Source organism: Aquila chrysaetos, chromosome 3 (genome assembly GCF_900496995.4).
Source record: "Aquila chrysaetos chrysaetos chromosome 3, bAquChr1.4, whole genome shotgun sequence".
NCBI lineage: Eukaryota > Metazoa > Chordata > Aves > Accipitriformes > Accipitridae > Aquila > Aquila chrysaetos.
Window position 1 is genome coordinate 77,559,729 of NC_044006.1, and position 27,710 is coordinate 77,587,438.

Here is a 27,710-nt window from a genome sequence, read left to right on the forward strand (position 1 = left end):
GGATTCAGGGGCTGCTGTTAGCAGGATTGCTGCGAGTTAGGATTGGCGCTGTGGACGGGGTGTTGGGGGCGATAGCGGCTTCCAATCTCTCCCCAGTGCTTCACAAGTATTTCCTTGGACTGTGTTCACAGCTCAACAAAAAGCATAGCCGTTTGGGGTTACTGCTGGCGATGGGGGGCTACTGTCCACCTCGACTCCCTCTGGGACTGGTCCAAAGTCCCAGCATTTCCTGTGACAAGGACATTTATTTTGGAAACATTTACTTTGAGAAAGGTGAACCCAAATCCCTCCTCCAGACTGCTGTGAGTGACACCCGCTGTTACTGAAAGTGGAATAATTTTACCTTTGCAAAATGACACTGCAGAGCTGATCACACTGTCAGCTCCGGAGCAGCGATCATTAGTGGAAACAAGCAGGGAGGCTGTACAGAGGATGAGATCTGATGAGCCACACTGCTCCATGAGGTTATTAACTGGTCTTCAGAAATGGTCTGGATGCCATCAGTCCTGTAGGACAGGTCCAGTGCAGAGGGCCACGTGCCACCTGCCATTACCAGTAACACCGTACTGGTCAGGTTGATTTACCGCACTAACCTGGGCATTACAGAAGAGAGCTCAGGGCTGCTCGGTGAGCTTCATCCAGCCTCGGCAGGGACGGGGTCGTGAGAGGAGAGGTGCCTGCACTGTTCAAGCTCCAGGGTCAAACCCTCGCATGCTGCATGGTACTTGCCTGATCCTTGGTGGCAGACAGTGAACTGGGGACTGATGTGACTTACAGGGGACGTGGATTAGTTTCTTCAGACTGAATTCACCCCAGGCTTCTTGTAGAGTCAGTGGAAGCATAACCAATACAGCTAGCAGAGTCCAGAGCATGATTCATCCCATCCTGGTGTCAAAGTCCTAGTGCAGAGCAGAACAGCAGCTCCCTAAAAGTGCTTATTTCTCCCTTCTTCTAAAGAGACCCGGAGTGTCAAGTTCCGATGACACATCTGCATTTTAGATGCTTCAAGTTAGGTGTGATGTCACCAGCCCTCATCACTCCGCGCCTCAGTTCCCAGCAGTTGGTGGTAGTAAGGACACTGCTCTACCATAAACAAATGCAGAGCAGCTCAGAGATGTTCTTATCAAGACCTTTCCAGCAGTCGCTGGATCCAAAACCTTTATCCTGAAATAGCAATTCTGGCACACTCTTCACAAAGGAGAGTGGCTGTGCCTTCGGGCATGGCTGGAGAGCCAGAGCAGCCTGACACTGGGACCGTCCATGCGTATTGTGGGGGAAATGAAGCTTGGTTTTCTGGGGATATCTGATTTTCTTACCTCTGCACTGCTCAGGAAAAATGGGATTCTTGTCACTTTTGCAGCAAATAATAGGAAGAATAAGATTTTCCTTCTACAGCTGCACCTGGGGAGGAATTTAATGATGTTATAGTCAACATTTTAATGCTTATTTCACAAGCAATATAGGAAAACCTTGTTTTGGCTTGATTTGAAAGAAAAACAAAAATATTTGTATGTATGGGGTTGGACAAGTATATGCAATATTTGTTATTTCTATATATGAATCTGTATTTTGTCTAATGTTGAGCATCTTAAGACTGCTGAGGTGTGACCGTGACACACCAATTATTAGCACTCATGGACCAAAGTCAACAGAATGTTTTCTGCTAGTATTACTACTTAAGAATAGGTAATTAATTCTTACTACTTAATAGCAGGTGTTTACTTGTAGACCTTTCTTTTAATTGTTGTCTTTAATGGCTTTCAATTAGACACTCCACTGGGAGTCTTTCATTCTTCAGCATTAATGGTATTGACCTGGTTTCAGACAAGCAATGGTGGGTAGTTGTGAAATGGAGAGAATCCCATTTCTGTGCAGTTCGGAGAGCTGAGCAAAGGCTGTTGGCATTCTCCCCCCAAGCACACTCCCACGGGGCATATTGTGCTTTATAACCTTCAGCTCTTTAGCTGCTGGTATGAAAAATGAAAGTAAAAAGTACTCTTTTTCTAGAGTTCTAATCTCATGATTTGATATAGATCTTTCTCGTGCACTTCTTATCGGTACTTTCCACTGTGGGAGGATAACAAGGGAGTATGTGTCAGAGTGTGTTAAGACAGCTCTCTTTGCATCCTTGGCCGAGCTGACTGCAACCATCTGTCTTGTCTGAGGACAATTCCGAGTACTTGAGTAAAAGGCTGAACTCCAACTCCCTCGTCCAGGGAGGGTATTCCTAGAAAGACTTTAAAAAAAAAAAAAATCAGTGCCTGAAGCTTTGAGAACCAGGAGAGAAAACTAGAGGAGGGAGTTATTTTTGAGAGGTGCAAGAGAACTGGGGAGACAAAGGGGAAGGAGTTGGACTTTCCCATGAAGAATCAAGAAAAATACATCCCTCCTGTTGCTCTGTCCAAGTGACATTATCTGTCACATAACTGAAAACAATTTCAGGGCCAGAGGGTCTGTACTGAGATGATCCTTCTTGCATCTGTGGTAGGAGCATGGCAAGGAGGAAAGAGGTGTCCCTTTTAACAAGAGAACCCCCTCCATGGCCTTTTGGACTCTTTTTTTTCAGGACAAAATAAAATGTAAAAGGACAAAGAAAGGGCAGAAATCAAGCCTTGCAGCCTTGATAGTTGTGAAACAATCATTGTAGACAGCCTTTTGGACTCTTTTTTTTCAGGACAAAATAAAATGTAAAAATGTAAAAGGACAAAGAAAGGGCAGAAATCAAGCCTTGCAGCCTTGATAGTTGTGAAACAATCATTGTAGACAGCAAGGTATGAAACTGAAACAAACCATCTGCTTTCAAAGGGGAAAAGAGAGAGACAGAAGCCAGCATTGTAGCTAGGCTCACATGCTGGGAAATGTGGGGTCTTACAGCACACTTCTTTGTATCATCCCTTGAAGATGAGAGAAAGGTATGGGTGGGAGCCAAGACAGATCAAAACACAGTGTCAGAATGACCTCTACTTTTTTTTATGGTCCTCCCAATATTTCAACCAGTGGGGCACAGATACAGGGTTCCTTCAGCAGCAAACAAAGGCACCTCCAAGTCACAGGAGGGTCAGGCATCACGTTCAGCTGCCAAGTAGGCACCAAGGAGCAATCCTACATCTCTCTGGCAGCTCAGAGAGCACAGACCTGCTTTTCTAGCTTGGGTTTAAGCCTGCAGCCCCTGCCTTGGTCTAGGCAGAGGGGACAGTCCTTGGCTTCAGCTGATCTCAAGCTTGGACACCCAGCTGAGAAGTTCAGGGTAGAGTTTGTCTCATCTCACATAAGAGATTTGGAAACAAGTGGATGCCTCCAGCTGAGCGAGTCCTTCTCTGGAACCACTGTAGTCAGAGGGGAGAACTGGCAGTTTCAGGGTGTGATTCATGTGAATATTTTAGACGTTAGCTTTAGGTCGGGATTAATCATTCCTGACTACAGTAATCCTGTTGCACAAGTGCGGAGTGTGATGTGTGTTATTTATGATCCAAGAATATAAGTCAAATCAGTAGTGATCACTGCTGACCTCCCTACACCAGCTCCATCTTCTAATCACTGGGAAGACCACCTCTGTTTGGGCAGCACTGATAAGCAGTCGTGGTGAATTTCCTCCTTGCTTGGAAGGATTTTTTTCATAGCTCAGCCTCTTGGGTTACACCTCATTTGCTCCAGGGGTGTAAAGCAGGAAAGCAGGCAATCATTTTGGTGAGACAGATGTTGTCCTAAAACTCCAGGTCCTGGAAATGCACCATAAATGTCAGTTCTCCTTGATAAATGATATGTGCTGACCGTAAATCATGAGATCACTTAGTAATAGAGGGATTAGCATGCCAGGATGGCTAAGGAAAGAGATCCATACAGGTAAACAACTTGAAGAGTTTGGAAGTGACAAGGATGATAAAGGTCGTCTTCTATTGCTGTCATGGCATTACTCCATCCCAAAGAAATCTTTTGCCATATGGTCATAAATGCAGAGCACATCCATGTTCAAATCAGTTAATTTCCTTTGGCATGAGTTATCGTGAGTCTGCAAGTTGTGCTTTGTCCAGGCAGATTTTCTTCCCATTCTTCTCATGCTGCTCGAAGGATGAGGCTTCCCCAAGGCAAAGTGAGATTAAATGGGATTGGAGGGACAGGAAGGAGACCAGCTCAGCCCGTACTATTCCCCAAGAAACAGTAACAGGACGCAACACTCCCAATTCTGCCCCGCATCTTTCCATGCCAACATTTCCTCTTTCCATTCACTGGCATTTTTCTTATTACAGCAGTCATGGCAGAACAGTGCTGAGACCCAGACTCCATTGTACATGGGTAGAGAGGATGGATTTATGATTGAGGGTAGGAGTGCGTCCTTCTTGCAGGGCAAGGAGGCACTGGGAAACAGGAATGCAAGCTCCTCAGAAGCATGCAGACACCTCCTGAACATGGGAGATCTAAGCCTGAGGGTAGGATGAAGAGCAGGGACCAGCCAGCCTGGGGAGGGCACTCGTGGGAAGGGCTGAGACAGCCCTGAGCACAGTGTGAAGTTATTCAGCTTTCTGCAGCTGCAGTGCAGGGTCCCCGAGCCCGGCTGGCAGGAGCAGAGACGTCCTGCTGTTCTGGAGCAGGCGGTGGTTTGGGTGATGTGGTCAAGGGATTAAGGCAAAAGCACCAACCTCATTTACCCTCTGGGAGGCTGGGAAAAGCAGGTAGAGGGCAGAGCAGCTTGTGCACTAATCTCTCAGTGCTTCCCCAGCTTGTGGCCAGAGTCCTATTTCATCAGGATCCAACCAGCTCTTCCTTCCCCTTCACATCAACTCCTTTTCCACCCACCCTCTTCTTCACCTGGGTGCCCCTTGGGTCTCCTCCTCCTTTCACCCTTCTGTCTTCACACCCTCTTGATTTGATTGTCCCATTCTGGCGTTTATAAGCTCAGCCTTTCGAAGGAGTAAGACATCTCATGAAGTTGATTCCCATCTTCTGTAAGTGGGATGGGGTGAGGGACAGACACAGGCATTGCTTCGCACGGCAGGACAGCAACGTAGAGAGCTCAGCTCAGCACCCGCCTGCCTGAGCTCTCAAATCTGAATTCCTGCCATAATTGCAACATCACTATGGGTGATATTTGACAGGGGGAGAGAGAGATGGGTGCTCGTCCATCATGGGGCACAGCAGAGCTCAGGGGTAAGAACAGGAGCTCTTGCCAGGCTCACGTCTGGTCCCATGACAGGTGGGTAAATCTGATGCTTAGTCCCCCCAAGAATTACGCTTTGCTGCTGTCGTACACCCCCCTGCCCACATTTGCATGCACTGAGCAAAGCATTTGCAGCCAAACGTGGGGAAGAGACATCAGTCCCGCTGCAGCAGCCCAGAGGAGCTGCAGACCCAGCAGCAGAGGGGGCTCCAAATCTGCTTTCTTGGACCTGGACCTGGCCTGTCCAGGAGTCCAGGGGCTCCTGCTACAAAACGACCTTCCTCCCCCCATCCTCTTCGCCGTTCCGATGTCCTGAGCAAACCACAGCTCTGTAGCCCTTGCGATTAGCTGCTGGCAGTGGATTGTGCCTCTGCTGCTTTCGCTACTGTACCTCTGGCTGGGCCAACTGGCACTTCGGCTTTATTTATTTTTAAATCTTTCCAGCATTAACCTGAAAGGAAATAGGTTTCAAACCACATTTTTCTTCCCTAATGTTGGAAATAATGCCTATTCAGTTAAATTAAATCCCTCAGGGCAGAACAAGTACCACTCCCTGCTCTCCCCCCCTGTTAGCTCCTCTTTGCAACAAATTGTCCCCAGTGGATTTTTTTGTTGTTGTTTTTGTATGGTTTTTACGCCAAGGCACTGATAACACACAGGCAGGCAGAGGGTAATAAGCACGGAGGTAGCAGGAAATTAAGAAAGGGAATTAGATTATTTGGGCAGTGGGCAAATCCAGCATTGCCCAAATTAGAAGAGAATAAATGCCATTTATCTGTATTTACTCTGCTCTGCCTCTCCATGAGGGAGATGCTGTAAGCTGTCACTGAAGTATGACGTGCCAGACCCTCACAGTCCAAGCACAAGTCCAGAGCAGCTTTTAGGGGGTAAGGGATGTATTTTGCCTGAAGTGCAAGCTTCCAGAGTCAAATGGTGGGGTCACAATCTCCTTCTGAACCCAGCAAGGAGTTTTGTTTGCCAGGGAGCATGTGCCCTGAGCAACAGCAGAAGCCAGCATGCAAATCCAGCAAATGGCAAGCATACCTGTATTTCTTCTGTGAAATGCAGCCAGACACGGGGCACAGTTAATCACCAGTTCAGTTGCAGCCTGGCAGATCTTACTATGCTATAGGACTGGCAGCAGACCCTGTAACAGAGATTGCACAGGGTACATTTTGTCCAAGACAGCACACACAAATCCCTGGTCCTTCCATACTTGCCAGGCTTCATCTGGACCTGAGTAAACCAGCAAGTTCCAGTGGCCAGGAGATGCGGGGCTTGTACAAACACTCCCTCGCATAAGTGTAGGGAAACAGAGAAGACAAACTAGGTATCAAAACCCGATCACAAAATAATCAAGAGAATCCATCCTCTCTCATCCAAAGAAAGGCAATTCCTTTTATAAAAAACAGGGGTCAGGATCTCAGTTCTACACCATCCCATGTTGCCACCCCACCGCTGACCAACCTTAGGCAATGCCTTGTGTTCCCAGCCACCTCCACCCTGCCACCTTGTCCTGCTTCTAGAATCATAGAATCATTTAGGTTGGAAAAGACCTTCAAGATCATCGAGTCCAACCATCAACCATGCCCACTAAACCATGTCCATTCTGAGCAATTCCCCGTCACCACGAGCTCCTGACTGACTGTTTTGGCTGAGCCCACGGTGAAGGCTACATCAGCTCCTGCCAAAGGCAGCTGAATCCCTACTCTGTGGCATTATTCAGTTGTGCCACCCTTGTCTGCATGCCTGGCATCAATGCCACATTGCCTTCAGCCCAGCCTGATGCTCTGATATCAGTAGAGGCGTGCTCACCTGTGACAGGTGCAGGTCTGATGTTCGATTAGACTTGGTTAGATTAATCTCCTAATTCTGACAACTATCTTGACCCTTACAGAGTTCAGGAGAGGGGTTGCTCTATCATCAAGGCTGGAATGAAGCTCTAATTTAATTTCCTTCCCGCTCATGCCCTCAGCTCAATTGCAGTGTCTGTTGCAGAAAAAGGACTTGGTTTATGACCTTATATTGCTTGGTTTGGTGTTTCAGTTAGACCCTTCACCCAGCTCGCCTAAGGCACCTTTAAAGGAAAACCTTAGAAAAGTTTTGTCACGCTCCCCAAAGCTGGCTAACTCTTGGTCTCTGTGTCCCCACCCCAGTCCATCAGGTTCACTCCTCACAAAAAAGACAGCACTATGATCACCCTTCCAGAGGTGACCACCAAAATCAGCAGGGCTGGTTTGGGGTGCGACCCACACGGCCAGTTCTACCTATGTCCCACCCTGGTCCTACACCCTTGGGACCCACCTCCGTTTTCCCTCCCTATCACCAGCATTGATGCTTTCACTTCCACATTTCCCTTCTTCCCTTCTTTCTCCTAAGCCCCCCTCCTGCCTGCACCCCCTTTCTGCTTCACACCAGCAATTACCTGGTCTACGGCTGTCCAAGGTGGTGATCACCAGCAGTCCCTTGCCTTGGGCCTGTCAAGCGGCCGTGATGCTCTCAACCCCGACTAAGGAATCTGTTTGCCTTTAGCTATTTTTTGAGTTGCTGCCAGGGAAGTTTCACAAAAAGGATAGTGTTATTTCTGAAAATGAGTCCCATAAACAAGGATGAATATGACCTCCCCGTTGAGATTTGGGGTTTACTTTAGTGGCTGGGAGATCAGCCAATGAAATGGAAATACCAGAAAACATTATCATAATTACCCCATGGCCTCCTCTGGGGGCAAAGGAAAAGGGAAAAAAAAAAGCTGAACCAAAACTGATTTAACAGCCTCTGGATAGCATTGTCATTTCACCCTTCCCTGCTTGGCCTGCCTCCTGCTCTGCGTTTCTGCTTTCTCTGAACAAGGGGGAGGAAAAAAAAAAAGCATTCCTAGATCTTTTCCCCACAAGGAACTTTTTTTTTTTCTGGCAAAAAACAGTGCTGGAAAGCCGAGAGGTGATAAACATTGAGAAAGAGTAGCAGATGGGTTTTGATTGCAAAACCGGGGAGACCAGGGAGGAGGTCCCATCCTTTCCCCTAGTCTGTAACTAGGAGTGAAGGGCAAAGCTGTCCTTCTGCACCTACCTGCGTAGCGCCCAGCCTGTCTCCATCACTTGAGCTCATACAAATTTGATGCCAAGGAAGCTCAGCGCAGGAGTTTATGCTGAAGAAAGTTAGGGAGGGCTCGTGAAAAGGGATTTGCTGTCAGCTCTTTTAGAGTGATTAACTTCTGCAGGGACACGATGACCTCATACTTCCAAATACTTGGATTTGGGAGATGTACCTGTCTGTGACACTATTTCTGACTTCCCTCAGATGCTTCTCTTGCCCCCAGAGATCATACCAGCAAAAGCCCTGCTCCACAGATCCTCTCAGTGCTGCTTAACATGACCAATTACTGCAGTCCCCAGCTGCACAAAGGAAAAAAAAAAAAAAAAAAAAAAAATCCCCACAGCTGATCTGATTTATTTTAGGTAGTGGTTTGAGGAGGGAATGGATTTCAGCTGATCTGTGTATCTAAATAATCAGTGACTATAAGAGGAACTCTGGGTGAATACCTCAGACTGGTAAATTTCATCTTGGATGTTCCCACTTGGCCAGTAAGGCAGGTATTATGTTGGAAAATATGTATTATGTTTGTTCCTTTCTGTTGGCTAATAAGCATCTGCAGAATGAGAGGTGTTGGGTTGCAAGTGGGTGGGCTCATAGCAGAAGTTCTTGATAAAAGATAAGTGAAACATTGAATATGCAAATCTTGGTGAGTTGTGGGTGCAGCACTCGCTTGGATGAAGTGCTTCTAGCACCTCTTAGCTACTTTTTCATGGTCCTGAACAGCAGGTGCAGAGAATATACAGATTAGATTGTGTTGAGCATGTCAAACTGGACCATACCCAGAATGTGCATGTATGTTCCTGGATGCTCAGCAGGGCACAAGGTTTCTGTGGCCTTAGAAAAATAGAGGGCCTATGGAGATATATATAAAAAAATAGATATTCAGTCAATCTTCTATCCTAACAGACCATTCCAAAGAGCTGCTAGTTTAGGATGTTCAGAGAAAGAGACAGCCCTCATGATTGTCACCTTCCAGCTTTTGGTGATCAGCAGTTTAAGACCTTCCTGCATCAGAAATTTGCATCCAGGCTACGGTGTTTAATAGCTACTGATGGATTTGTCCTTTATTAATTTGTCTAATCCTATTTTGAATCCACTGATACGATTGGCTTGCATGTATTGTCCTGTTTCTTTTTAGACCTTGTTCTCTTCATCTTGTGCCTCCCAGGTCTCAAATTCTGCACAGTCGTGACCAATTAGCTCCCTTTCTCTGCACCACCCAGTATCTTACAGACACTTCTCATGCCAGTATCTCCAGCCCCATCTGTCTCCCAACCCAAGGGATCCAAATCCATTCCAAAGCAGTGGCTGCTTCACCAGCAGTAGCTCCTACCTGTTATGAACTCCTGCTGCCCACACCTCAGTACTTCTGAAAATGAAGCCACTTATTTTGCTGCCTGGGGATATTCAGATTCCAAAAAGTTGGCGTACAAAACTGCTAATGATTTTAGCAAGGCCATCCCGCAGTATTTTTGGATCAGGTGTTGAGATTGTTTGTCAAAGAGAAAGTTTTGCCAAGCCAGATCCAAATATGTCTAATACCATGAGTGCATCTGTGTTGCAAATAAAATGTTCCTGTGGATTTCTTTTAACCTTTGACAGCCAGGATGGAAAGATGAGTAGGGCAGCATTATCTTAAGATCAGAAGATCCAGAGCAAGAAAATCAGATGCACAGGAAAAAGTGGTATTGAACAGTTAAAAGTGCTCTGGCACCTGACAGGTCCAAAGCTGCTCTACAGTTTCCAGCTGTGGGTATCTGCCCTGTCCTACCTTCTGTCTCTTGAACCCAAGGCTGAGCTGTTTCAGTGTCCGATCCAGCAGCATGTTGTTCAGTCCTGTGTCCCTGGGGAGCTTTCAGTCTGGCTGATGCATTGAAATGGCTCAGCAAGGGGTTTGACAAAGGATGGAGGCAAGGGATGGAACGTGGGGTTGGGACAGGAGGGGACAAGAAGTTCAGAACCACTAGCTATCAGCCCAGTTTTACTTAGGTGTTTAATGTGAGTTATTTGGCAGCAAAGGAGCGGCATTGCCAGACTGCATAGTTTTCCTACAAGTCTCCTAGGCATAGGTGTCTCCTTGAAGACATGGGATTTAATGAAATTCTCTATTCTTATTCATATATGTGTTTACATACATGTTTCAGCCTCCTTGACCAAAGAGAAACACAGAAAGACACATCTGAAACATCTCTTTTAGCATTTAAACCAGTTTTGGAGGAGGGAAGAGAATGGGGAGTTGTTTGGGGTTTGGGTTTTTTTAAGGGTCTGGCAGGTTTTGGAAATTTAAGACCAGTAACCAGGGCTCAGGAAAGCTGAAAACCTGGGTTGAGTTCAGAGCTCTGCCCCAGCTGTTCTGCCCAGCTCTGAGCACAGCACAGCGCTTGGTGACTTATCTCCCTTTCTTGGAAGTAAAATTTATTTTTTTGTGCCTGGCCTGGAGACCATACATCCCTCTGGCTGGGAGCTGCCCTACTCTCAGAGCACGGCCAAAGGAGCTTGAGGACTAAGCGTGCGAGAGATGAATCATTTGAAATGCCTGAGGTCAGTTCTTCTCTGGCCACTATAAATCCAGACTAGCTCCTCCAGCTTTGGTGGAATCACTCAGGTTTTGTGCAGATATAAATGACAGCAGGTTTTGACCCAGAGGTTTTATGTTTCCAATGAAAGAGTTGAAATGCGGGATGTTGCCTTAAATGTGGACAGGCCAAACATCTGGAAAGGGATGGCTTTGCTTTGCATTAACATTAACGCGGTTTTGAAACCAACTCCCACTTCTGAAGGATTTTTAGCATGGATTTTTTCCAAGGACATGAAAAACTAACTTCTGTTTTACTCGGAATCCCCTTATCAGATCTAGCTATCCATCTGCGTGTCCATTACCACACCAGCTGCTCAAACATCCACCGTTCCTCTCCATAGGAGCACACTGGGAAATTGAATCTGAGTTTACTTCTAAGCTGGATTTCATTAACCCTCATTATGTCATTTGTAGTAAGTCTTGCTCGAGAACTGATTGGCCTTCAGCTGGTTTATCTTACTTGCTTTCCAAAATGAATTAACTTAAAATGAGTGAAGGAACCTTAATTCTGACTAGCAGTGGTTTTGGGGAGTACAACAAAATGTCATAACCCCCCTTCAGTCTGTTCTTCAAAGGGACTGAAATGAGCAGCCACCTCCATGGACAGCCTCTACAACCTGTTTCTTGACAGGTTTCCTTCTCATCTGCAGATCAGTACTGGCTTCACAAGGTTTTTTATTTTTTCCTTTGCCTGCCTGTACTATGCATTGAAATTTAGGTCTGCTCCATCCATCAGGATGTGGAGCGCTACCCTAGGTTTTGCATTACAGATTTACAGTGGCCGGTCTCACCAGCACAGTCAAGATAAGAAAAGAAAAAAAGAAATTTATTGCTTTGCTTAAAACAGTACTGCAGCCCTTCTTGCTTACATCATGCTTTTACGAGTGAGTGAGTGCTGAGTTCTGTACAAACCCAGAGAGAGGCAACATCTGCTCTCATTGCATTTATAGTCTGATTAATCAAGACAGACAAATATTAGGGAAACAGAGGCAATGAGAAGAGTAGAGATTTATCCCAACTTACTACATCACTTAATTCTCTCAGGCTAGTGCCTTACCAACATCCTCAATTCAGGAGCCCTATAAGGCATTACACGTGACTCCTCTGTGCTTTGAACCAGCTTTGGGGTGATCTGGTGGGTGAGGATCCCTGCCAGTCCTGACCTCCCAGAGACTCTTCTGCCACAACTGGCAGACTACCAAGGATGGACCCAAACCTCAAAGGTTTCACAAGGATGGTCAGATCCTGCAGGTTAGGGCCTGCAAGGGAGGCTTGCCAGTAGATGGACACAGTCCACAACTTTCTTCACCCACTTCTATGCTGCAAATCACAAGGCACCTACAGGGTACGATCTGCATCATCCATTCAAATCTAGGGCAGAAAATGAACGTAGGAGGAAGTATACTGTTCTTTTAGGAGGAAAAAAAGCAGGAAAGAACAAAGGCACTATCATCCTAGTGTAGCTGGGATAGGTACAGTGAAATATCCATCCATTCCTGCCAAACTAACCCAGGAGAAAGTTCTTCCTAATCTCAGGCTTTATCTGGCAGTGGGACAGGCCCTGGATGTCTGAGCAGGACACACAAGCTAAGTACCCAAGAGGCACAGCAGAAAATTAAAGCAGCCATATTGCATTAGACCAAAGCTCTGTATGCTATAACAACCAAAGCATTTGCAGAACAAGCCTTCCCCATGGCTGTACCCCTAGCTCCCCGAGGCCAGCCATGCCTGATGGGAACATGCTAGCTCCATGAAGCAAGATTTTTTTTTTTTATTTATGACCAGCAAGTGCCTTTGAGGGCTGAGTATCACCATGTATCAGCAAGCAGCAAACAGAAGAGGGTAAAACAGGCTTTGAGTAAAGCACCTTCCCTGTCCCCCTCTTCTTGTCCCTTGACATCTGGAGACCTTACAGGAGGAGAAATTTAGTCTTTTCAGGATGATGCTCACAGGCTGTTTTTCCCCAAGCCTTCAGTCTCTGGGGGGCAGATGCTGTCAGCTCACAGCCCTGCCTAAAGCAGCCCCTTCTGCATATGTTCTTGGATTTAGATAGTATGTTTATAGAGCCTGATGCCATGTGGCTGAAGGCCTGCATGCAGAGGTGGACGTAGCACTGCCTTGATGATGGCAGGTTGCAATTCTTAAGAGGAGTTCTTGGTACAATATCATTTACCAGGATTTTTTTTCCTCTTGGATAGTAGCCTCATCCCTGCAAGCTGGGGCATGCCACCCCAGAAATTGCTCCCTTCCTGTGTGTGCATGTGTATGATGTGAGCAATTGCAGTGTGCGCTTCCTTTGCTATGTATGCAGAAGATTCCATGTGGCATCTTGTAAGAGGTGTTGCTTGGGACGCTAATTGCTGAGCAAACTGAGATACACGGAGCAAGGCTGGTGGAGGCAACTGCTGATGCAAAGGAGGATTTGCATTCGGATCACCCGCATTATCTAAGAAGTTTGTGTCCTGCTGCTCTTTGCATGCTGAGGTTTAACCTCATTTCTCCCCATCGCTGCAGGTGGATGCTGATGATGTCATCACCAAAGAGGAGCAGATCTTCCTACTGCTAAAAGCCAAGGCTAAGTGCGAACGACACCTGAAAGCCAAGGTGCCCAAGGTGCATGGTGAGTTTTCCCACAGCAACCCAGACTGCATGGCTGGGGCTGGGCCCCTCTCTGCTCAACCCCAGTCCTTCCCCTCAGCCCCATATGCAGAGCTCAGAGCATGCGAGGGAGGCAGCTGAAGAAGGCCCAACATATTGGTTTTTCACGTTAGGCTATGGGGAAGATCTTGTGTTGAAAAGCAAAGTTGTCACAGCTTCTTTCTCCTGCTCCAGAACTCCAGATGCCAAGGGGTCAGGAGGATGCAAGAGTCATGGTCGTGGGTTTGCAGCCCTTACCACTATACGCAAAGCCCAGGCAAATCAACCATCAGTTCTCCCAAGATCCTTTGCTGCAAGACATCAGTGGTATGGGAAACAAACCATCCTTCCAAAACCCCTTCTCTGTTTCCCTCTGACATACTCTCTCTCTATTCTTCTCAAATGGGCCCAAGCTCAGCTGAGCCTTTCTTACACTTCCTTTCTATTTTGGGCTGCAAAATCACTACCAGATGTAGGGCTGGAGGGAGAAGAAGGGAGAAAGCTCTCTCATGTGGGTAGCGAAGTAATCATCCCCCATTGGTTTCTTTCATCAATTTCACATGTGTTAATTATTGGCACTAGGGCTGTATGCTGAGGCATCCTGCATCCACCCAGCTAGTCCTGGGTGGGCGTCCTGTCCCATCTCCCTCTATTGCCTGAGAGAAGGGGACAAGCCAGGATGCTTCCCACCTTCACCGTTGCATCTCAGAGCGCTCTCTTCCCACAGCCAGCACTGTGGGAGTACCTGGAGACATCACCAGAAGAGGGAAAGGTCCCCAGAGCCAGCTGTGATTTTAGAGCGGAGTTTCCTGCCCAACTGGTGTCCCTCTCCTGTTGGAAATGACAGCAAGGGACCGTAAAAGCCCAGCTTTCATTTTGTTCCAAGCTTCCAGCTTTACATCAGCCAAAACCTCAAGCCACATCCTCTGTTGCTTCTTTGTCCTGTTCACCCAATGCCCAATTAACACCTCATTAAAAAACATATGTGCAAAGGCATTTCCTTCTGTTGTACTATAGACCACCTGCCTACCTTGGCATCTGGTGATATCAACCCGCTGGTCTTGCTCTCACACCCTATTTTCTAACCCTTCTCTATGAGACTGCTAGCATTTAGTATTGATCTCCTTAATTGTCAGCAGCAGTGTTGGTAGGGCTGGGGAGATGCATGACTGACAAGCAGACTTTGGGCTCTACCATGGTCAGTTTGGTAGAGCAAAGGAATCAAATCACAGGGCTTTGCAAACAGGCTCTTGCGTCTGTTTTGAGACCTAGTTCTGTGACTGAGACCAGCATTAGCTCTGCCATTGACTGAAACAGAAAGAAATCTAATACACTGTCATTTATATATCTCATGGACCCAAGTCTTGGCTTTGGAAAAAGCTCTTCTGAGCTGCTTGTGCAATAAAACTCGGGCTCACTGCTCCATCCTCTGTAGCAAATCTCTGTCAAATCCTAAATAGTACAGCCAAGGGGAGGAATCATCTTGATGTCAATACCCACAGCAGTATATTTAAGGCTTTAAAGACTCAAGGCAATCATTAGCAATAAGCAGGTAGATCAAATTAATCTGCAAGAGGTCCGCTAATCCAAAAGCAGAATGAATTCTGATTTAACCTTTCCCAAGAAACTTTTTCTTAAGATGTTGTGAAAGAACCTCCAGTGGCAGCACCTCCATAACACCCCAGAAATTCATGCTAACACTTCACAAACAAGGCAGTGAGTTGTTAGACAATCTCTGAAATAGTCTAAAGGGTCGATGGTCACAGACAGAGGATTTTGCAATTTGGAAAAGAACTTCCCACTTTGCAGAAGAGCTGCCATCCACAGATTTTTTTAAACTACAGGTGTCCTTGGACACATGAAATGATAATGTTATGGGGTATGTGTGAATGGACTAACTCAGTCTCCATTTTGCAGTGTGTCTGCTCCTGCATGCTGCAGGAGTCTAAGGGGATGGATAGTTTTAGATCCTCTTGTGGGGTGAGGGTTGACAGAATAAAAGGCTGTAATCTGCACTGTGTTAGCTTTAATGCAATTAATTGCTTGGCTAAGGCTCAGAAGCTTAGTTTTTGCACAAAAGCTTCAGACCCCAGGGTGAAAAGTGGTTAGGTCCAGTCCCTTTCCTCCTTTGATGATATGGAAACTGGGGCCTGGTTTCTATTTGTGCTAATCACCAAAGGACATATGGGTCTGCACCTTTCTTGGCCAGATGGAGGACCTCATCCCATTGCCTCGTCCCTCACTACAGATCCCCCCCAGAAAAAAGCCTGGGAAGGGCAACATGGCCTTCACAATGAAGAGGCACCAGCCCCCACTTGCAGACAATATTCGTGGGGGCAAAGTGGTTGTGACTGGGAGCAATATAAATCCTGGGTGGCCACGCCAAGTCTTCAGGCAGTCTCCTGGGATATCACTCAGAGTATTTCTGAGAAGCACCCACTTGGGTGGCAGGAGAACTCTTCTACCTGCTGTGGAGGACTTGGGGTTTGTTACCACCTTGCCAGGTCCCCTATCTGTCTTGTCTTTGGATTTTTAGTGGTGTAGGACAGAGTCGTCCCTCATGATGCATTTATATTTTGGCTCTGCAAGATGTAGCCTTTCCTGGAAGGAGAACAAGTGACTCTGCAGGCAGGCAGAGAGCTGTGCCCAGGTCCATTTGACCCTCTGTTTGATAATAATGGCAGCCCGTGGCACTGATGTGCCACTATACCTGTATCGAGTCTACTTGCTGGCAATGCAAACTGATAGTCCCCATGTCAGATGCACAAAGGACATAGTCTGTTTGCTGGAGCTCCCCCATGGCAGCCAGCCGTGCTCCTTCCTATCTTGACAGCTCCCACTGCCTCCTGCAAGCAAGGCTGGAGACTCAACACCTGCCCCTGGGGGTTTTTTTTTGGTTTTTTTGGTTTTTTTTTTCAGTAGTGTGAGGAATAGGTCCCACTCCAAAGGCTGCTTCTGCCAGCGTAGAACAGATTTATTTTATATTAGAGGTGGGTCATGCCCTGCTGAGAAGTATGTTTGTAGATCACAGGGAGCAGTGCACATCTTGGCCTGAAATGATTTATTGATCTGGCTCGTATCCAAAGGGCAAAAGGGAACAGGCACAGTCTAGCCCCTTTAAAATACTAAAAAAAAAAAAAAACAAAAAACAAACGAACAAAACAAAACAAACAAAAAAAACCCATACCACAAAAAAAAACCCACAAGAACAACAACAACAAAAAAACAACAATGGAAGTGACCACAAAAAGAAGCAAATCAGCCCAGGCTCAAGGTATGCAATGCAGGAGGCAGCATACACTCCTGGTTCAATCTACGCATGTTACATTTAGTTTCTGGAAGTCTTCTAAATGGGAGAAACTGTCCTCATGTGGTCAATAAATGGCCATAAGAATCATACATGAGACCCCAGAAAGTTTGCACAATCTGCTCTCTCTGTCCATAATAAAGCAGAGCTACTCCATGGCATCCTGGAGGCCATCCAAGGATGCCATGGAGTAGCATCCAAGGTCAAACGATCTGCCCTGCAAAAGCGAGTACGGTTTCACCTGATGTGACAGTGGCACAGTGAACTTCAGCTGAAGAAGTCACTCATAAAGCAAAAGTCGTGGTCATTGGGGCCATTATGAATTTCAGCCAAGAGTTGTCACAGTGCTGGTGATAGTCGTGTGCAGCAGAGGTAGATTACTGATGACCTTGAATATCTGAGCTCCTTCTAGAGTTGGTGGACAGAGAAAAGCACTTTTTGGGGTGGCATCTGCCTCCCACCTGTCTCCAGATGTTGATCACAGATTAAACCTAGTATTGCTGATTTAGATGGACCACTTGACGCATGCTGCAGTATGATATGGTTACTGGTGTTGATGGTGTGATCCCTAGGAGGGTAGCCTAGCACTAAGATAGCTTACCTAAACGTGTGGTGGGATCTCCATCTTCAGAGGTTTTCAAAAGTTGGCTAGACAAAGCCATGACTGATCTGACCTCATGTTGGTTTTGAAGGCTGAAGTTTGGACAACAGATGTTCAGAGGTCCCTTCCAACAAACTTTTCTATGATTAGTCTTGCCCAGGGTACTTAGGATCACAAGCCAACAGCATTGAGGCTCCTCGGGGGGATTGTTTCCTCCCTGTAGACTTCAAGGCTCAGTTATCAAAGATTGGTGAGGTGAGGGCCTAACTACAATGCAGCAGGTACAGAGCTGGACAAGGAGAGAAGGGGAAGTCTGGGTAATTCATCTGTCTTTTACGTTGGAAAAGAAGGGAACTTTGCAAGTTGTCTCTCTCTTTTTCCTTTTTTGGTTTTGTGGGGTTTTTTTTTTTTTTTTTTGGCATGTTGTTTCCAGTTATCTTGCATGTTCAAATCTGTGCTTGGTTTGTCATTCCAAAGAATAAAAAAGGACAAGCCTGCAGTGAGGCAGCAGTTTTGGGCAGATGTCCTGGTTTCAGCTGGGATAGAGTTAATTTTCTTCTTAGTAGCTGGTACAGTGTGTTTTGGATTTAGTGTGAGAAGAATGTTGATAACACACTGATGTTTTAGTTGTCGCCAAGCAGTGTTTATCCTAGGTTAAGGATTTTTCAGTTTCCCAGGATCTGCCAGCGAGCAGGTGTACAAGAAGCTGGGAGGAAGCGTGGCCAGAACAGCTGACCCAAACTAGCCAAAAGGATGTTCCATACCATAGCATGTCATGCTCAGTATATAAGCTGGGTGGAGTTGGCCAGGACGGGTGGATCGCTGCTCAGGCGTCGGTCAGCAGGTGGTGAGCAATTGCATTGTGCACCACTTGTCTTTTCTTGGGTTTTTTGTTTGTTTGTGGGGTTTTGTTATATTATTTTTCATTACTATTATTATTATATCTTATTACTATTATTGTTAGTTTTATATTTTATTTTACTTTAGTTATTAAATCATTCTTATCTCAACCCATGAGTTTTACTTTTTTTTTTTTTTTTCATTTCTCCTTCCCGTCCCACTGGGAGTGGGGAGGAGTGAGCGAGCGGCTGCGTGGTGCTTTGCTGCTGGCTGGGGTTAAGCCACAACAGAAGATCATAAGGAAAGCGTATCATACAGTCATCAAAGGATGAGACTTCTTCAGCTTTTCTTACATAGTTGGTTGTGGTGAGGGAAAAGATTCACATTCCGCTCTCCTTGAAGGAATCTAAAGCTATGTTATTACTTTCCAGAAACAATGCTTTACTGCCTAGCGTGCCAAAGGTGAAAAAGGAGGTTGAAATCTCTTCCCTTAGTTCTGCTTCACAATGTCTGAAAGTACCAAAAAGCACTGGTGCAAGAGCTGGATCTCAGCTGCCCAACCTCATGGTCTGCATGGAGAGCCAGTATCCTTCTGGGACCATTGTAGGAGCCTTCAGCATGGAGCAACTCTTAATGGTGGGACCACCCTGCAGACAACCCAGTGGTGTAGGAAGTTTGGGAAAGGAGAAGGTTCCCACTTAAAATCCCTGCCCTGAGCCAACAAGGAGGGGCTTTGGACTTGAGCGTCCTATCTCTCCAGGGAAACTCTTAACCACAGAGGTCACAGGAAAAGAGGCTTTTGACCCCATGGCTGGTTTAGAGCTGCTTCGCACCAGACACTTACGCAAGCTCTGCAACAAGTGAAGACTTGCCTGAAGTCTGGCTTTTACATCTCTGCTCTGGGGTTTTGTCCCGCACCCCTCGACGTTCAATATTACAGCTTGTGGATGGAGTCAGAAGAGGACTTTGAGAGACGCATCCATTGCTATCGGCACGCAGGGATACTTCCCTCTCGTGGCTCTCTATGCCATGAGAAAGAGGGGTGTGCGCTTCTGCAGACAGCCTCTGCTTCTCCAAGGAGCCTTCTGAGGACCTCTTCCTGCAAACCTGCTCTCATCAACACTTCGAGTTCACACCTGGATTTGAACCAGACTGAATGAAGCACTGTTCTTCTGCCAGCTCAGAGGCAGCCAGATGGAAGGTGCGAGGAGGCAGCAGTAATGTCTTTCCTCTCAGACAAGGAGAAGATGGAGTCCCATGGACTCCTAACTGCAAGTCACGTCCCGACCTGGTCCTACAGGGCATCTCTATGGCAAAGGGAAGGAGTGACTTCAGCATAAGCCTATATCCTTGATAAGACAGCTCGGCTAACAAGGGCAGAGCAGAACTCGGTTATGGTGACAGAGGTGCTAAGGACCTGTGTGTGTACACAGACGGGTTTTCTTATCACCAAAAAGCATGGCTTCGTTTGCTATTTCAGATTCCCTTTAGCGTGCAAGTATGGGCAGGGCCAATGGCGTAACTGATTGACCTGAGAAAGAGCCTTTTTGGAGGAGGTTTGTTTTTCAGCTGGATCAGCTTCCCGATCTGGTTCATCCTGCAGCCACATAAACAAGAGAGTCATCGCAGGGAAAGGAGCAGTGCCAGGAAAGAAAGGTGTTGGTGTAAGCAGTACTGCATTGAGCATTACCTGCTGGACATCTGAGGCTTTGAAAACCCAAGCCGACTTGTCCCCCATTGCCTTCTCTCCTTGCTCCCACACAGCCTCACTTCACATCAAGGGGTGTATGCATCCACTTAGTGCTGTCAGATCCTGTCCTGCGATCACCCTTGACCCGTGTCCATCACTGTTCATCAGAAGTTGCCACGTACCACCTGGCAGAGGGCTGCTTGGATCCTGCCTCTGCCTGGGTATGATTGCAGCCCAGTGTTGTGATTTGCTCCATAATAGTCAACGATCTGTGTTTTCGGAAGCAGTGAGGGAATTTGGGACACCTCGAATTTTTTATTTATTTTTTAGATAGAAAGATCACGTAAGCTGGCATGAAAGTTTGGTAGGGCTGCTGTCCTCATTCTTGGGAGCTGACGCACGGGGATATTCAACGCCTCGCCTCCGATCTCAAAGGAGAGTCTGTGGCAGAGCCAAGATTTGGATTCTCATCTCCTTACTCTTCAGCCAGGGCACAAGCCACAAACCACATTTCCTTTTGTCCTGGAATTCAAGGTGAGGCTACAAAGATTCAAATCCAGGTGGACAGAAACTGACGAAAATCATTGGACAAATTCCACTTGACTGAAACTCAAAACTCTCGTCATCGCTCTCACTTTAAAGCCTCCTATTTTGTTTTGAAATGAGGAAAACACATTTGAAATTTCCTGCAGTGTAATGGGTACCTGGGTTCTCCTCTTTTGCCTGTCTCATCACTGTGTGCATTTCTTGGGCCAGTCCTTTTCTGGTATAAACTGGCAGATTCCCATCCAGTTTAGTGAGGGTATTGATTTATCGCAGATTCTTTGATTTCTCCCACAGTTCAGCACTGCAACTTACTTTTTTTCCCCTCTAGTATTCATTCAACCAACATTTTAAAAAGGGAAAAATCCAAATTTCAGAGATATCCGTGGGTCTTAAGAGATGAGAGGTAGGCTGGATCAGCACCGAACCTTGATTTTGAGCTGATATCTGCTGTTCCCTCTTGCGCCTTGCAGCTACCTACCCCTAATGCATTTACTTGGCAATCGCAGGCTGGAAATGACTACACAGATTAACACAAGTGAATAAGACACACCATGGGAGGACCTGTGAGTCCAGCATCACTGCTTGCCCCCAAAAGGGGTACTGAAATTTTGAGAAGCAAGTTTCTGTGCATCATTCTTCCAGCACAGAGTTGGATTTTGCATGGATCATGCACCAGAACTGGCTCTTTGAGTGGAAAATGTGATCCTGCCTGTGCATTGACTTCGTGAGCTCTTCCCCAGGAAGCAGCCAGCCCAGAAGAGATAAGTATCTCAAATCACGTTCCACCATCCTCTGGAAGCAGGAAGACCTTGCTCTCCCATCTGTTCCACTTAGCATTGTCCTTTTCCCTTTGCTGGTTTTTGGTCTCTCAGTTTTACTAAATCCACAGTTTTCTTTTCTTCAGCCTGAACGATTATTAGCAAGTGCCGTGTGCCTCACGGAGCAGTTTCCAGAGCAGCTCCTCTCGAAGGGGCTAGTGAGCAGTTACGTTGTTCTCCCTACCAACCTGCACACTCACAAGCCTGGCCAACACTGGCTTCGCCTTTGTGCCAAAGGGCTGATCTTATTGTAGATCCAGCTACTAAAAATGGCCATAAAACCCAGTAGAGTAGGCCTAAAACTTGAACTGCATGTGTTGAAAAAAGGAAAGAGCCGATGGAAGTATGGAGAGTAGTGGTGTCTACCCACCTTGTAGAGACCAGAAGGAGATGTTCGTTGGAAGGAGACTTCCAGAGGCTGGAAGGGATATTCACTGTCTTTCTTGGATTTAACTTTCATCTGTTCCTGGCCCATGCCCTGAAAGATCAGGCAATTAGCTGTCAAGTGGAGTATTCAAATATGTTATCTGCTACCATGGTTCAGCAATATCCTGTTCAGTTGAAATAAATGAGATGCAATTTAATTAGGTATGTGTCTGAGCTACGTTTCAAGAGTTGAATTAGGGACTAAGGAGCATCAGGGTAAACAACAGACATGCCAAGCATTTCTGGAGAGTGGGAACATGTGGCTGTTACATATGTGATTGCTAGTAGGGTTGATAATCCAAAGGAAAGTCCTAGCAAACAAAAAGGTAAAAAATTGATAAAATTCTAAACTTTCTTTACACATAAACAGTGGTTCATTATTGCTAAAAACTCTAAATTCCCTTTTTTCCTTCTAAAAATGTTAACTTTTAGTTTTATGCTAGCTAGTGGAGGGTGAGCCTCCTCCTGTCCTCCTAGGACAGATTACGTAGACAGTGTCATCTGTCCCCTGGCCACCTCCCAGGTGTATCTCTGAGCCTGAGGACCTGCCACGGACTCTGATCCATGGGGTGACATGGGCACAGCCCCACATGGACATGTGCCATGGGGAGACAGGCCTGAGCCAGCCCAGTCTGCTTCCACACAGCCCTGTCTCAGGATATGTGTGTCATCTGCCACTTTTGGCTAAGGCACTGAGGGTCGGAGACCCAAAATATTAGAAGAAAAAAATGCAAAAACCTGTCCCCACAAGCATTTGGCTTCCTTTCTTCTTTTCTCTCTTTTTTTTCTCACCCTTTTCTCTTTAAATTTAGTCTCTAGATGAAAGCCTTTCGGAAAGAACAGGAAACCCTAAAATTTCTTTTCTACGTACACAAATATTACATTTCAGCCATGGTGGGCAGCCTGATGCCACCCCAAAGTTAAACCTGGAAGGGGATGAAGTGAAATTCCCAGCATAAGCCATCAGACCTGATTTTTTTTTTTTTTCTTTTTTTTTTTACCTATGAATTAAAAGCCTGTCTTTCCCTGGTTTGGAAAAGGAGATGGGACATTTTGTGGGGGAAGAGAGATTTTTACACAAACCTGTTATTAGCAAAGGCCATCGGCAATCCTTTCTCAGAGTCCTAGGTGTTGCAGCTTGCCTCAAAATGGCTTGTTATTTTAATAAATAAACCTATTTGCTAGGGGAAGGGGTTATTTTTAGTTGAGAAGCTGTGTGTATTTACCTAAGGTGTGTGGGTTGTGCATCTGAGTTTATGGCTCCATTGTCCCTAAAGGACCTATACCCAAGCCCAGGCTCTCTGTGGGCTTGCAGAAACCCAGGACCTGTTCCTGGTTTTCTTGTCAGAGGCTCAAGCACCATCCCCTGATTATCCAGCCTGCCAGGGTCTCCTCAGAGATTGTGAGTAGCCTCAAGTGCCTTAGAAGTTAAGGGAGACAAAGGCATCCCGGGCACTCGGGGTCTGCCCTAAACACCCCAGACCCCTATAAACCCATATCTTCTGCTCTTTCTTTTTCCTATTTCTGTTCTCAGTCCTTGTGACTCAATGATGCAGGGCCAGAACATTGGCCAAATACTGTCCTGCAAACAACCAAACTGTCCCTTGTTAGCATGCTCCCAGCACAGTTTTGGCATGAGGGGGAGTTCAGATTTGTGAATATGAGCCATGCTAGACTTGAAGGGCCCGAAAGTGGGCTACGGTCTGTTGTATTGACTAGTATAGATGTAATCAGTGAGTCTTGGTCAAGCCTGGGTTCTCTCTTTGCATCTGTGGTTCTGGGATGGGTCAAAAGAGCACTGAAACCCTACAGAGAGAAGTTGTCTCCCACCCAACCCATCTACCGCAGCTACCATTCAAGCCAGCAGACTGCAATGACTAGCAAGAGCTCGCAGCTCTTCTCAGATAGCTACTTAACAGTCATGCCTAAATTAGAGCTAGCAAGAGATAGGAAATACCAACAGCTGGCCTCTACCTGCGAAGGTTTATGGGCCAAGGGCTTCTAATCCCATTGAGAAATGTCTGCTGAGCAGCTATGTAGGTCTTGCAACGCACAGGAGGAATATGTCTCAGGAGTTATGATAGGCATAAATGATCCACGTGTTAGCTATGTAAAGTAACATGGACAAAGGGTGAAAAACAGTCCACAGGATGGCTAAACTGCACTGCTAATTATCAACCTTATTTCCACGCTTATTTTAATGATTGGTATGACCAACACTATCCCCTCTCAGAGGGAGATCTGGGGGGGGGGGGGGGTTGGAAGGACTAGATGTAGTGGAATGAGGAAAGAAGGATGCCTGGGCTGAGCCAGGCTGGTAGTGGTAGGTCGGGTGTTATCGGATGGGACGTTGAAGGTGACATTTCTCCTTTTAGGTTGTGAGCACAGTGAGTGGACAGGCAGCGCGTGAAATGTCAGGGTAGTCAGCTCTCTGGAGCTGTGTCATGCTAGCAATTGTCTGGTAGCACTCATAACCTTGTGACTTTCCCATTCTGCCTTGGGGTGAGTAAAAACACATTGTGACTTGGAACAGCCCCTGCCCCATGCGTCCTTCCCCTCCAAAGTCCAGTTCCTCCAGGGCTGAGCATGCAAAGGATGTTTTGCCCACTAAACCCTGGTGTGCAGACCAGCAAAGGTCTCTGAGTAGTTACAGGCAGAACCTACGTTCATCCATCCGCTCTCCTCACCCTCCCCTCATGCTGGCCAACACACAGTACCCCCACACACAGAGATGTTCGGAGACGCATGCACTGGTGCAGGACACGCTGCACACAACTCCACTGAGAGACACAGTAGCACTGTTTTCCCAGCTACCCATGCAAATCCCTTTGGATGCAGGCAGAGCATCTTTCCCCAAAACAGACATATGCTCCCCTTGCATTGCACAACAACAATACACACCCCTTCCTACAGACATACCCACCTATAGATCTATACATATACACATGGAGGCATTCATACACCATGCTCTGACAGCCAGGTTTAAATGCATCTGCAACACCAAAACCCCCCATACAGAGGCACTGGCCCTCCAAGCCTCCCTTTCTCCTGCCCCTGTCCCAAAACGCTCGGTCATTTTTTTGGTCGCTCCTCCCTGCCTGTTTCCAATCCACCAAATGTCCTTCCCGTAATAGAGTGACCACAATTGCACACCGTATTCCAAATGTGGTCTCCCTGGTGCCTTGCATGGTGCCAGAATAAGTCGGGCTGATTTATATTCCATACCCCTAGATAAACACCTCGAGACCGTGTTTGCATTTATCCAGCTGCCAAGCAGCCTTGCAGATGGTTTTAATGTGTTCTCCACGTGCATGTACCACTTGCACAGAACTCAGAATTGAGACTGGGGGAAGGAAAGGAGGGAGGAGGCAAGGGAAAAGTAGGAGGCAGGAGAGAATAGCCCTTATTGCACCCTGGGGATAGAGTCTGAGCAGTGAACAGGCATGGCCCAAATATGCCTCTCCTTTCCTCTCTCTTCCACCAAAGCAACGTGCAGCATGCTGGGATTTCTGACTAGGCTCAGGTGGGCAAGCAGAAATGAAGAAAGAGCAAAATGAGAGATGTTTGTGGCGCAGCCCTTTCACAAAGCACTCTGCGACTGGCCTTTCTGCCTTCAAAAGGCAAGTCCCGCAGCGATGACATCAGAGCGTTTGCTTGCTCCATCCTGAATACCATATTGGCTTGTGATAATGACTACAATTTCCATGCCCTGAGATTTCAACCCTCAAGGGCTAAGGAGAGCTGCAAGGCACATCTGTTCTAAAACTACGGTAATCTGTGTTACTATAACCACTCTGTAGTACTGTACTACTGTAAGGGAGTATTCATGACAGTCCAAGCAACGGTGAGATGAATGGGTACACTATAATAGTAACCTTCAGACACCTCAGGCACTGAGACACACGCCGTGCCTGGAGGATTTTACAGTCTAGCCTTAGAAGATGGGCAAAGACAATCTGTGATAAAAAGGCACGCAGATACAGAGAAGGAAATCAGATTTTCTGACTTATACATGGCAAGTATATACCTCCCCTATTGTGATTGATGTTAGGGTAAGATGTCATTCCATGCATTTTGATGAGGTGTTGGTAACTTCTAGTTAGATGGCGAACTGACACGTTTCCACACGCCTTGTCTTCTCAAAGTGCTTATTTCGTGGTGGTGGTGGCGGTGTCCTCTGCAGAGCTGGACAAGTAGGAGCTGTCTGCCGGTGATGTGAGTCCCTGCCCCAGCACAGCCCTGGGAAGGCAGTGGGTGAAAGTAGCATTTAGCACCATCGCTCCCAGCACGCGTCCCTCAGACTGAAGTCTGTATTTCAATGAGGGGTTTGTTGCCTGAACCCTTGGGGTTGCCTTCAGCTGAAGTTGAGGACTTGAGTGAGCTGGATTGATGGGCTGAGAAGTAAAAAAGACCCTTATAGGAAATGCATCAGGAAACAAGAGGAGGTGACCCTTACTGACGCAGGGATGTAGTGGTGGGAAGAAAGGCTGAGCTCTGCTGTGGCTTAGCTTGTCTTGAGAAAGCGATGAGCTCGGTGTCTCAAGACCAAGAGATGAGAGCACAATTACACACGGGAGCTGTGTATGGGGTCTTTGTGCCTGGGAAGGAAGGAAGGACTAATCTGGACTGGTTTGGGATTTTTCTTGTCCTTGGAAGTGATTGCCACCAGTGTAAGAAAGATGATTTCTAAGATCTGGAGTGGAGGTAGGTAGCCACTGGAAAACTGAGGTGTCTTTGGGAAGTACAAGGGACTCTGCTGATCATGAGACAGCGGCATACAGGATACTGAAGTAGGACGAAGATGCACTGACCTGTCCCAGCGCAAGGATGGCAGCAGAGCTCAAGAGTGCTACATGCAGAGGAAGCTGTGAGTGACACGGTGCTCTCCTCCCAGGCCCATTAATGCCACAGCCTCCATTTGCTCTAATGATACCACCTTAAAATCACTCAGGGACATGAAATTTACTGACCTCATCCTGAACATGATTCATCTGAAGGGTAGAAGCTCTCTTTTAATTTCCAGTATAAGCTTTGTTCGCTTCCAGTTTACATCTGGGTTTTTTTGCATTATTTTCCACTTTTGTAGTTCATCTGCATTCATTCTCCTTACCAATAGGATGAGAAAAACCTTCTTTCTCATTCTCTCTTGTTGGATTAAGCAGACCAAGCCTTTTATTCTCCTCCAGGGCCACCAACAAAATCTTCCTACCCTACCAGTCCTTCCCTATTGCTGGAAGATTTTTTCTTTCTGTTCTTTTTCAACAAAGGGACTGCTGAGCTTTTCCCCACAGAGGTTGTTTGACCAGTAGCAAGGATGTCTCAGGACCTGTGAAGCCTCTTCTAGCAAATTACTATGGGATGAAGAAGCAGAATAAGTCTTAGGAGACAAAGTTTCAATTCTTGCCTCAGCAGTTGACTTTTACCAACCTCGCTTACCCGCCTGTGTTAGGTTTGTAGTGAGGGAGTGTGGTGGTCACTGATCCTCACTGTCTCCACAAGTACAGTCACCCTGTCTCCCTGAACTCCTGTCAAACTATGGAGACAGAAAGGGAGGCACTAGGATGAAGCCTCTGTGAAGTCTCTGGAGAAGAAAAAGGTCTTGCCTCGCTTTCCAGCTACTCATGTTGTCCTGCAAGACTAATTTCTTCAGCACTAAAGTGGTCAGTGAGGTCCTCTAAACATGAGAAACTCCAGTGCAATTTCCATCTTCCCTGTCTCCATTCATGAGAGTTACGGCTCTGAATTTGGAGGAACTTCACCCACATACATACATGCCTGAGACAGAAGCAATATCCTCTACTCAGCATTGCCTGAATGACAGATACACATCCCAGACACGTAGGATGTGGGATATGTATGAGATTTACTTATTTTCTTAAAGTTTATTAATTCCTTTTGACTTACATCTTCAGTGAATCCTACTATTTCTTTCAAGGAAAGAAATATTTTGCATTCCCAGTTCACTTGCAACAGGCGACTTCGTGTCCCAAACCTACCCACCTGTATCAATTCAAAC

At 46.5% G+C, this 27,710-nt stretch overlaps 1 protein-coding gene across 2 annotated transcripts in view; it reads left to right on the forward strand.

The window, feature by feature from the left end:
- Positions 1 to 27,710, forward strand: part of PTH1R (parathyroid hormone 1 receptor) — a 127,418-nt gene that overhangs the window by 48,637 nt on the left and 51,071 nt on the right. The window contains exons 2-3 of one of the 2 annotated variants that reach the window (XM_041122489.1): positions 13,344 to 13,449; positions 13,662 to 13,793. In XM_041122489.1, the coding sequence (XP_040978423.1) occupies positions 13,344 to 13,449; positions 13,662 to 13,793 (238 nt within the window). The remainder of the gene's footprint in view (positions 1 to 13,343; positions 13,450 to 13,661; positions 13,794 to 27,710) is intronic. The other variant, XM_030008838.2, reaches the window with a different exon arrangement.